The sequence below is a fragment of the Myotis brandtii genome, unplaced genomic scaffold (assembly GCF_000412655.1).
Source record: "Myotis brandtii unplaced genomic scaffold, ASM41265v1 scaffold1171, whole genome shotgun sequence".
In the NCBI taxonomy this organism is placed as follows: Eukaryota; Metazoa; Chordata; class Mammalia; order Chiroptera; family Vespertilionidae; genus Myotis; species Myotis brandtii.
In genome coordinates, this window is record NW_005354055.1 from 1,210,678 (window position 1) to 1,222,424 (window position 11,747).

Sequence of the window (11,747 nt, forward strand, 5' to 3'; positions counted from 1 at the left end):
CTGAGGACAGGGGGGCCTGGGAGGCCCGGGAGGAGTGGGCCTGGTCTGGCGGCTGCCCTGTGTCCGGGGCCGATGGTTTCCGGGGAGGGGTCTGCGTGGGGCAGTGGGTGTCAGAGGGTGCAGGAGGGGAGGCCAGGGGTCCTGGGTGCTGAGGCGGCTGAGCCGGGGCTGGAGAGCATGGGGTGGGGAGGGGAAAGGTGCAGGAGGCGGGACCGCCACAGCCCCAGGGCACTGGGGCCTTCGTCCCCTCCCTTCCCCCATCCCCTCATTCTCAGCCCTGGACCGCGATTCTTCTGCCTCCTGTCTCTTCAGTCTTGCGCCTTATTAGGCTTTCAAACTGTAAGGAGTGTGTGTGTGTGTGTGTGTGTGTGTGTGTGTGTGTGTGTGTGTGTTTTGAATCTTCATCCAGGAGTCCCCCCTTATGTGGGGAGGATATTTCCAAGACCCCAGCGGATGCATGGAACCTGGGATAGCACCAAGCCCTATGTATACTGTTTTTTCTTATATATTTATATCTATGATAAAGTTTAATTTAAAAGTTAGGCAGGCACAGTAAGAGATGTACAACAATCTCTATATATAAAAGGCTAAGTGACCGTTTGACTAACCGACCGGCAGGTACATATGATGCGCACTGGCGATTTAAAAATAAATGTAGACTCCCGCATGTGCAATACATACAAAGCTCTCACTGGTGCCAAGTGCACGGCATGTTTCGATCTGTCATTGTTGATCGTGAATTTGGTTGTTCTTGTTGACATTCTAAAGCTGAAAGAAAGCAGTGTTGTCAACAATATGTCTGAAGACCAACTATTGGCACAACTGTCCCCGTCTGACACTGGCCGGCCATTTACATTAATTCAAAGACAGTTTCCCGTGATGCCAGCATTTGCGATGACTATGAATAAATCACAAGGACAAACTCTTGACAGAGTAGAAATATTCCTACCTGAACCTGTTTTTGGACATGGTCAGTTATTTGTTGCTTTCTCTCAAGTTTGAAGAATGTGTGATGTTAAAGTTGTAAATACTTCATCACAAGGGAAATGAGTCAAGCACTCTGAAAGTGTTTTTACTCTTAATGTGATATACAGGGAGATATTAGAATAAGTTTAATCAATTTATCAGTCATGTTGTTATTGTTTATTAATCTATTATTTTCATATACATTTGACTAATTTTCTTTCATCTCTGACACTTCTATTATAAAGGGCGAATAGCGATATTAAAATATTTCTTCCAATTAATTTCCTTTCAATGTGCATGAATCCGTGCACCAGGCCACTAGTAGCTAATAATAAAATAGACTGTAATAAAAGTTTTGTGAATTTGCTCTCATTACTGTACTGTACTCACCCTTCTTGTGAAGACAATAAAATGCCTACTTAGTGAAATGAGGTGAATGAGGTAGCATACAGCTGCTGTTGACCTTCTAACCATATGTCATGTCAGAAGGAGGATCGTCTGCTGCTGGTGGTCCTAGAGCTATGAGGATGTCATGATTGGCTGTTAGGAACAGATGATATGGATGGTTGGGAATTTTTAAATTCTCACCCTAGGATATATTTATATTTTTTAAAATATATTTTATTGATTTTTTACAGAGAGAAAGGGAGAGGTTATAGAGAGCTAGAAACATCAATGAGAGAGAAACATCGATTCAGCTGCCTCCTGCACACTCCCCACTGGGGATGTGCCCGAAACCGAGGTACATGCCCTTGACCGGAATCGAACCCAGGACCCTTCAGTCCCCAGGCTGAGCCAAACCGGTTAGGGCCCTAGGATATATTTTTATTTTTTTCCAGTGATATTTTTAGAGAGAGTGGAAAGGAGAGGATGGGGGAGGGGAGAGAGAGAGAGAAACATCGATGTGCATTGATTGGTTGGCTTGGGGAATCAAGCCTGTGACCCTTCGGTTCACAGCCGGTTCTCTAACCATTGAGCATCCAGACTTGTCATTTAGAATCTAAGCACTTAGGTCTTTCCCTCTCATTCTCCATTTTCCATTTTCAGCCGGCTGCATCTTCTACTCTTTTTGTCACTCTGGAGCCTCTATTCCAAACGGTAGACAGAAGAAACACAACCCTCTCAATTTCATCAGTAGATTTTTGGGGAAAAGAGTTTGAAAATAGAAAATTACTGTTTCTGGGTTATTACTAAAGTATTTAAAAATACTTTTATTAATGTTTAGAGGCTGGTTTATAAGACCAAGCAACACATATTTGTTATTCTAAAGCAATACTGTAGCGTAAGTGGCTGCATAGCATAACTAACTTTTCTTCCATTTCTTAAATGTATATAAGTAGGCTAATTATCAAGTCTAATTAAGGTGTCAAATCATGAAAGACTAGTATGTTTTAAATTCATTAACTAGTTTTGTTTTTTACTGTCATAGTGGAGAACTAGAACTGATCGAAAATTCAATTGTATTTGGGTATGCATGAGTGTCTTGAAATTTGTGTGATGAAAAGTATTTTGAAGGTAAAAATTTGAGATTAATAAATTTTTCCCATATTTAAGTCATTTTTATATATCCTGATAGTGAATATCATCTTATGCTATGAATTCACTCACCAACAGATGGCGCTAGCTCTCCTCAAGTAAGAGCTGCTCTGGTCTACTCTTTTTTTAAAGGTACCATGACCTTGAAGATGAAAAGTGATGTGGTTGTATAGAATGTATTGTAAGCATCCTTCTATTGCCCCTGCACTTTGGTTTATTAGACATCATTCCACACAACCCAGTTGGAGAATCTATGGGGTACCTTCTTATGAATTTGATTTCTTTCACTGTAGCTATAGCAAATAATTTTAAAGTTCATTTATATGGTAATAATGGATACTATTTAGCTTTTTCATTAAAGTTAGTTTAGAGAAGGCCTGTCACTAAAAATGGCATTGTAAAAAGGAGGAAAAAGAAATAAATTAAAAATGACTTTGGGTGTTGAGAATTTGGAGGTGGGTGTTTCTTCCTAACTTAATTTGACAACAGTTTAATGATGATGTACTGTTGTTAAACATAGCACTAGGAACTGGGAATGAAAAAAAGCTATGCATGCCTCCTAATTCTGAAGGACCTATCCCAACATTTCCCATATGTAAGTCATTTTTATATATGCTATGAGATTTTTGCTTATTCTTTAAATAAGCTCACTTTTACATTAAAAGAGCTTTTTAAAACCAAATATCATGTGGAAAAAGAACATATAAGTTCTGGCCAATTACTTTGATCCGTAAAGTTTCAAATCCTGAGACCTGCTCTTTCTTTTAAAGGGGAAATTACTGGGGTGGTAAACACACAATGCAATATACAGGTGATGTATGGTAGAATTGTATACATGAAATCAGTATAGTATAATTTTTTTAACCAATGTCATCCCAATGAATTCAATTTAAAAAAATGAAATTAATCACACAACAGGAAGCTACTAAAGCTATCCTAGGACCAAACTAAAACTTTCTCCCTAATGTAAAAGGGGAGTAACTTTTATACTATGTAATTCAATATTTAATGCTTCATCAGTGTAACATATAAAACCATGGATAGTACGATCATCAATGGTAAGTGCCCTGTACTTTTGGGAGACATTCTAGCTTGAAAGAGACATGCATGTTAACAAATCATTATTATACAGTTTCATTAGTGCTACATAAAGATATTTCAGAGTACTGCGTAGGGTATGATGGAAACAGATTAGTTTTCTATGGGAAAGGGAGACTGAAAGTCATTTTAGAGAAAATTGATATCTGGGTTATTACTAAAGTATTTAAAAATATTTTTATTAATGTTTAGAAAATTGAAGGATGGCTATAAATACCAAGAAATAGAAAAAACATGGCATTTGAGGGAAAGTGAACTAGATGAGAGAAGGCACAGAGTAGTGGAAGTAGTATGGTGTGCTGAACTATAGGGGAAGGAAGAATGAATGCTCACAGGGTTGGGATGGAGGTTAGGAGCTAAGTTTTGAGAGGCTCTATATGTATACCATGCCAAGGAGCTTTGGCTTAATTCTTTTGGTAATGGGACTCCATCAAAAGTGTTTAAGCAGGGTATTAGGAAGATCAGATCTGTGTTTTATAAGGATGATTTTGACAGAAATGCCAAAATGAATAGGAGGAAGTATGGTACAAGTAGAGACTGGTACAAGCAGATCAGTTCAAAGGTTCTTGTATGTGATATATTTTTCTCTTTAAAAAAATGTTTCTTAAGTCAGACAGAGTAAGACAACTACTGTATAATCGCACTGATATCTGGAATCTAGGGAATAAAAAGCCCTGGCCGGTGTGGCTCAGTTTGTTGGAGTGTCATCCATGCACTGGAAGGTCTCAGATTCAATTCCCAGTCAGGGCACATACCTAGGTCCAATCCCTGGTTGGAGCGAGTAAGGAAGGCAACAAATAAGATCCATGTATCTCTCTCACACCGATGTTTCTCTCTCTCTCTTTCTCTTTCTTCCTCCCTCTCTAAAATCAATAAAAAATAAAAAAACAAATTTTAAAAATTGAAGCTCATAGATGCAGAGAACTGGTGGTTGCCAGAGGTGAGGTAGGGGTGTGGTGAGAAGGAGAGGGGTGAGAAAAATGGGTGAAGCTGATCAGAAGATACAAACTTCCAATTATAAGAAAATAAATCCTGGGATATAATGTACAGTATGGTGACTATAGTTAACAATACCGTAATGTGTGATGACCCACGTCCTGCGTGATTCAGGGTTTGGGATCTGGAGAAGGGCCATGCGCAAATGACAGAGACGAGACAAGAAATAATAATTTGAAAATATTGGGGGCCAGGCGAGAAGCCCAACGCAAAGGGAAGGACTTCCCCTTGTGCCCAGGCTTTGCCAACCTTTTATTCAATTTTGGATACACATCTAGCCCTTAGTCAGACAGGCAATTGCAGTAACAGACTGTCTTAAAGGTCAGTAAATATTAGAAAGATTTACTCTGAAACTATTTGGTCAGGAAGTAGCTTGAGCCCCCATTGTCTGGACTGAACAATCGGTGCATAGCTCTGGCCATTGCCAGGGCTCAAGGTTCACCAGCATTCCTGGCTCCTTGTTTACACTTCTCTGATAGTGAAGACTATGGGTGGCTTCACACAGTAATGTGTAATTTAAAGGTGCCATAAGAGTAGAGCTTAAAAGTCCTCATCACAAGAAAACGAAAATGTGTAACTATGTGTGGTGATGAATTTTAACTATACTTACTGTGGTAATCATTTTGTAATATATACATATATCAAATTATTATTTTATACAGTGAGTCCTCACTTATATCCTTAGGTTCTGCAACTTTAAGTGAAACAACACATAACAAAAACCAGTTTCATCATAGGCTAATGGATATGAGCATCTCATTAACATTATAACAAGATGAAGTTGATTGAAACAAGGAAACGATGTTATTCCAGGACCTGCTCTATACTTAAAATTAATACAATGTTATATGTCAATTATATCTCAATTTTCAAAAAAAAAGAGGATATTTCTTACCTTTGTCTACTGAAACGGTTTAGAAACAATGACCAGTCCAGTAGCATTTGGCACCCTTAGAGCCTAGGCCAGGGGTGGGAAACCTTTTTGTGAGTGCGTGCCAAAACCAGCAAAATCTCTGACTCAAAATTCTTCTGCGTGCCAACCCTAATTTTTTGAGAACATGTTACGCCTACTTGATATCTCTTAAGGTGTACATATATGAAGAACCTTGAAGAAATAATAAAATTCATTCAAGCGACAAAAACACAGTATATGATGATGAAAAATACATTTATTTTTTAATGTATACATGTACACTGATAGTCCGACAGAAAACTTTATGACTCCGTTTGATATTATCAGTGGGACTTCTGCTGCTGCATCACTGATGACAGAGATTTTACATCAGGTTTATATTTCATGACCTTCAGAGAACACTGGTCGGATCTAGGAAGGCAGGGAGAGTTAAGGCAGAGGCATAGAAATTGCTCTTCCCCTCTCTCGTCAATCCATGTCTATGGTCTTTAAGATAACTTGTTATGTAAAATTATTTATTTATCTAAGATGCACCTACACTGAATTTATCTGAAAAATAAAAAAGTCAATATTAAGAAAAAAATTGTAAATGGAAGATTATAAGAGAGGGTTTCGCATGCCAGCAAAAGTTACTGCCAGGGGTTGCCCACCCCTGGCCTAGGCTATGGTCTCTAAATATCATTTTTTCCTAAAGGGAATCATGACTTTGGAAGAGTGAGTAAGAAATATCTTGTCATATCAGAAAGAAAGAAGCTATCAAAGGCTTCTGGAGTCATGTTAAAGGATCCAAAAGACAATACTGACTAAAGAGAAGACAATTGAGTATCAATAAGAATAATAAGTGCAATGAAGTAAAATATAAAATACTTTTAATTGCACAAATTCATAATTATACTAAAAAATAAACCTAGTTGATTACCTTTTGATCCTAACTTTTCTGTACAAACTTACACCTCAAGGTAACCCAAATGGTTGATGAGGGAAAATTTATTTCTAAAAGTATTTCAGTCAATAAAACAAAGAAGGAATGACCGAATTAGAATATTACAATTTTGTAACCTTGAATGAAATCATGGATCTAGGCAATGACCATAAATGGCTGCTAAATTATACAGAGAAACAAGCAGACTTTATGTGCCCTCCTGAATGAATTCCACATCAGTATACTCTTGCAAAAACACTGAGTATGGTTTAGCCTCTAGCTCAGTACTATCTAATAGAACTTCCTATGACAATGGAAATATTCTATGTCTGCACTGTCCAGTGCTGTAGCCACTAACTACATGTGATTATTTACATTTAAAGTAAAATTTTATGACTTAGTCACACTAGCCACATTTCAACTCCTCAGGAACCACATGTAGCTAGTAGCAGCACTATCAGCTTTCAGGAAATAAAGAGGACCTTTCATTCTCACTTTATTTACTATATCCATAGCCTCCAAAATATCCTCTTGTCCTCTTTTTTTTATTTTTAAATATATTTTATTGATTTTTTACAGAGAGGAAGGGAGAGGGATAGAGAGTTAGAAACATCAATGAGAGAGAGACATCGATCAGCTGCCTCTTGCACACCCCCTACTGGGGATGTGCCCGCAACCAAGGTACATGCCCTTGACCGGAATCGAACCTGGGACCCTTCAGTCCACAGGCCGACGCTCTATCCACTGAGCCAAACCGGTCAGGGCTCCTCTTGTCCTCTTTATTATTATTATTATTATTGTGATAAGAACACCCAAAATAAGATCTACTCTCTTAGCAATCTTTTAATATTGTCTACTATAGGCCCTATGCTGTACAGTAGATCTCTAGGACTTACTCATCTTGCAAAACTGAAACTTTATAACCAATGACTACTTCTCTCCAGCCATTGAACCAACAAACACTGCCCCATTTTTAATATAACTACCTGTCAGAGGCTCATTTTTGTCATATTAACAAACAGTCGACCCATGAACCAGGAGGTCGTGGTTCAATTCCCAGTCAGGGCACATGCCCTGTTGTGGGCTCAATCCCCAGTAGGGGGTGTGCAGGAGGCAGCCAATCAGTGATTCTCTCTCGTCATTGATGTTTCTATCTCTCTCTCCCTTCCTCTCTGAAATCAATAATAATAATTTTTAAAAGTACATATTTTTAAATGTTAACTGGTAAGAAACACTTAAGTTGGCTTTCCTATCTTTTCTGATCAGCTGGAAGTTTCCTCTTGTCTGCTCTTTCCTTATTTGTTTTGGTCTCACACACTGTAGCAAAACAAAAGGGGAAAGGCACTTTATGCACAAGACCTTCTGAATGTTGTAACAGTATTTCCCTCATCAGTTTTATTGGAAATTTCTAGTTTGCTTCCTGTTTCATCTTCCATCATGCCTCTAATGACTAGATGTTTATTAATTTTAGACCACACATTTTTAAAATTAATGACTTAATTACTACATCTCTTACAAAGCATCTTAAGTATTTTAAGCACCCTCTGGCCATCTATGCCATCCATTCCTGCTAGCAACCTTAAAAGATGTAGCACCAAAATGACCAAAGAAGTTTGAGAAGTGAATCCATAGTAAAGGTGATTATTAACAAGGTGTACACCTTGACAGAGGCATCTCTTAAAAGACCCTCAAACACATGATTGGTTTCAATATCTAAATGTATCAATAACGGCAGGGGAGCAATGAAAGTTCTCTTCGTTTTCCTGAAGCATAACCTCAGGAGAGAAATATTCTCATCTAGCACAAGCAAGGCTACGTCTTCACAGTGTTGTCATATACAAGCCCCAGGGAATCGGGGCAAAGACAAAGCCTGCCCCCCTGCAAGAACCTCACTGTCCTCATTTCCAGGAATGGCTGTGGTCAGCAGAGCAGCTCATGTCACTGCCAAGAGGGAGGGAAGCCAAAGGGAGCCTCAAGTACCTGAGTACCAGGGCATTCCAGGCTTTAAAATAGCTGCCTTCACCTCGTGGGCCATTGGAAGATATCTACACAGAACGTAGTAATAAAACCTTACACCAAGAAACACATCTCTGTCAGACATTTTTGCTCAATTGCTTTGTTATTGTTTTTTAATTTACAATATTATCTTAGTTTCAAGTGTAGAATATAGCGATTAGACATCTATGTAACTTATGAAGTGATCACCCTGGTAAGTCTAGTACCCATCTTACACCATACAGAATTATTACAATATTATTGACTATATTCCCTGTGCTGTATTCTTCATCCCTGTGCCTACTTTTATAACGGGCAACTTGTACTTGCTAGTCCCTTTCACCGTTTTTACCCATACCCCCAAACCCCCTTGTGATCTGGCAACCACCAGTTTGTTCTCTGTATCTATGAGCTTGTTTCTGTTTTGTTCATTTATTTTGAAATCATACGGTATTTGTCTTTCTCTACCTGACTTATTTATAATAGCCAAGATATGGAAGCAATCTAAGAGTCCAGTAATAGATGAATGAAGAAAGAAGATGTGGCACATATATACATACAAAAAGAATTAAATCAATCCCTTTGTTTTTATTTTTCAGAGTTTCTTCCTCAGCTTAAATTTTTCCTCCCTAGTCATTCACTCCCTGGGTGGTTTAATTCTCCCCTTGGAGAATTCATGCATAGTAGATAATGTGGAAACAATTTCTTTTTTTTAACATAAATTTTTATTGATTTCAGAGAGGAAGGGAGATGGAAAGAGATAGAAACATCAATGATGAGAGAGAATCATTGATTGGCTGCCTCCTGCACACCCACACTGGGGATCGAGCCCACAACCTGGGCATGTGCCCTGACCGGGAATCAAACCATGAATTCCTGGTTCATAGGACCACGCTCAGCCACTGAGCCACACTGGCATGGCAAAAACACAGTTTCTTTATCTCCTCCACTTTCCTTATCACTACTTCTAGTCTCTTAGATGGCGGGTGTCACCCCCTCTCCACATGACTATCACACATCCACCAATTCGCCCCTAACTGTCCCATTGCCCATATTTTGTTTGATGACTTTACCATCCACCCAGCTGTTCACACTAAAAACCTCAGTCATCTTTCCTCCTTTTCTCCATCACGTGCCCCCCTCCCCTCCCCGCAAACACATTCAATCAGGCATCAAGTCTGGTCACTTCTGCCTTCGGAATGTTTCTGGAATCCTAAGACTTTGCAGGAACCTTTTAGCTTGTCTCAGACCAAAATCTCTCTGTTTCTGATTCATCCTCCATGAGGCCATTAATTATTCTTCCAGAAGAAAAACCTGGTTTTACCTCTCCCAGGCTTAATAATATCCAATAGATAGCCATTGTCTAGATAAAATTTAATTCCTTAACAATGTGTACACAATTCCTCTATGTCCCTTCACCCCTGATCAAAATTCACTTTTCAACTAACCTACTCTCTTAGTTGGCTGCTTTCTGAAAAATGACGGCCAGTTGTTGTTTTTTTAACACCTTACCCCAGAAGTGATTTCTTAATGTGCTACCTAGTACCTGATATCAGTTAAAGAGATATATCTCTGGAGTTACCTATAAGTATTTTGGGTGCAGAAGGCTAGGGGGATGTTGTGAACAACCAAGATCCTAAGGTGACACTGTATTTTGCTTGCTCTGTGTGCAGGCAGTGGCAGCCCCCAAGTCATGCAGTGCCAGGGTATGGTTCTGGAGGAAGTTGTTCAGGATAAACATCTGCATTGTCTCCGTGGATGAAATAATTTTAAAACTTTATTCCTTCCCCACCCCAGCACCTTCTGTTTACCTTTGCTCTTCCCTAATTTTCTTCATTTTATTTTTCACTTGTCTCAAAATATTTTTAAAAATATTTTTATTGATTTCAGAGAGGAAGGGAGAGGGGGAGAGAGAGCTAGAAATATCAATGATGAGAATCACTGTTTGGCTGCCTCCTGCATGCTCCATTCTGAGGATTGAGCCCAAAACTAACTGTGACCTCCTGGTTCCCAGGTCGAAGCTCAACCACTGAGCCATGCCAGCCAGGCTCAAAGTATTTTTTTCTTCTCATTTAGGTCATGCTTTGCAAGTTTGTGTTGGGGATTTTATTATCTTATTTTATCCTAATTAAAAAACAAACAAACCACATTAGTCTGTTGTCTTGCCAAAGAATCTGAAGTCCAAAATAATATCCAGTATCATCTCATATATTTGGCTAGTATTTCAGTCAGAAATAATGTTGCTTCTCCAGAATAAAGAAATCTTTGATTTACTCTTCCCGCCAAAGCACTGGTGAATGAGAATGGACAGCAGTCCAAGGTTGACTCCAGGTCCCAGGGGCAAGGTTGATCCCCAGGTGGGGGGAGGAGGGTTGCACACAACTCCTGGCCAGGTTAGAATGTGCTTTCTTTAATTAGTACAAAACAGTTAAGGTTAGCAGAGCATGATTCATATTTCTTATAACTACGGCTAGTCCCCAATATTCTATTTCTGCCCCTAACACTATTAATAGGAATGGCATCAAGGACAATTTTCAGACTTTGTGCTTCGCTCTGGAGGAAAACAAGAGTATGGCTTCTTGAATTTCTTCATCGGGTAACGTAGAACCAGAACCCAGTTATGTGAAGATCAGCTGCACATATCATGTTACTTGATTTCAGCATCAAAGTTATAAACAAAACCAGTCATATGTTCTTTCAAAGCTATTGCTGATCAAAACAAACATCCAGATCAACAAAATAATATGAATAATTATGACCATAAATCTTCCTACTAACTCTCTGATTTGGGCTTTTAAAAAACTCATTTAAAATTCTTAGTTTTACTTTACTCACATAGACTACACTAGCTGTCTACATTCCAGATGCTATACTAGACACTTGCTCTACTCTTTAGTTTTTATTCTAATGAGAAAACTATACTTCATAGACAGTAGTTGCAGCTTTTAAATAACACAGCGACCTCAAGGGGAAGAAAGTGGAGGGTGGGAGGCAATACCGAAAACTTAAGTATATAGAATCTACAGACCAGTGTTCTTTGTATGGTTTTACGAACTAAAAACTTGGTATAAATGTTTATTTCAGGTACTGTTCTAGAAAGGCGGGTGGCATTTTTCAGGGGGTTACGTTCCACTTGGTCTGTCTCCGATGCCTGTTAACCAATAAAACCGGTCTCATTCCACTGCTGTGGGAAATAAGCAACAACGGAAAAGTAGTAATAACTTTGGAGTTAATTCGGTATCTGGACTGCTAAGGAGAAGGGAGCTGAGCTCCTGAACCCCTGTTCTTCCCAGCGCTCCCCGCCCCCGCCCCCGCCCCGGG

General features: G+C 39.1%; 1 protein-coding gene across 1 annotated transcript in view; it reads right to left on the reverse strand.

The window, feature by feature from the left end:
- The window catches only part of SRSF12 (serine/arginine-rich splicing factor 12), a 27,794-nt gene extending 23,059 nt beyond the window's left edge, over positions 1–4,735 (reverse strand). Inside the window, exon 1 of the mRNA XM_014530145.1 lies at positions 4,675–4,735. Within this exon, the coding sequence (XP_014385631.1) occupies positions 4,675–4,735 (61 nt within the window). The remainder of the gene's footprint in view (positions 1–4,674) is intronic.
- Between the last annotated feature and the right edge of the window lie 7,012 nt (positions 4,736–11,747).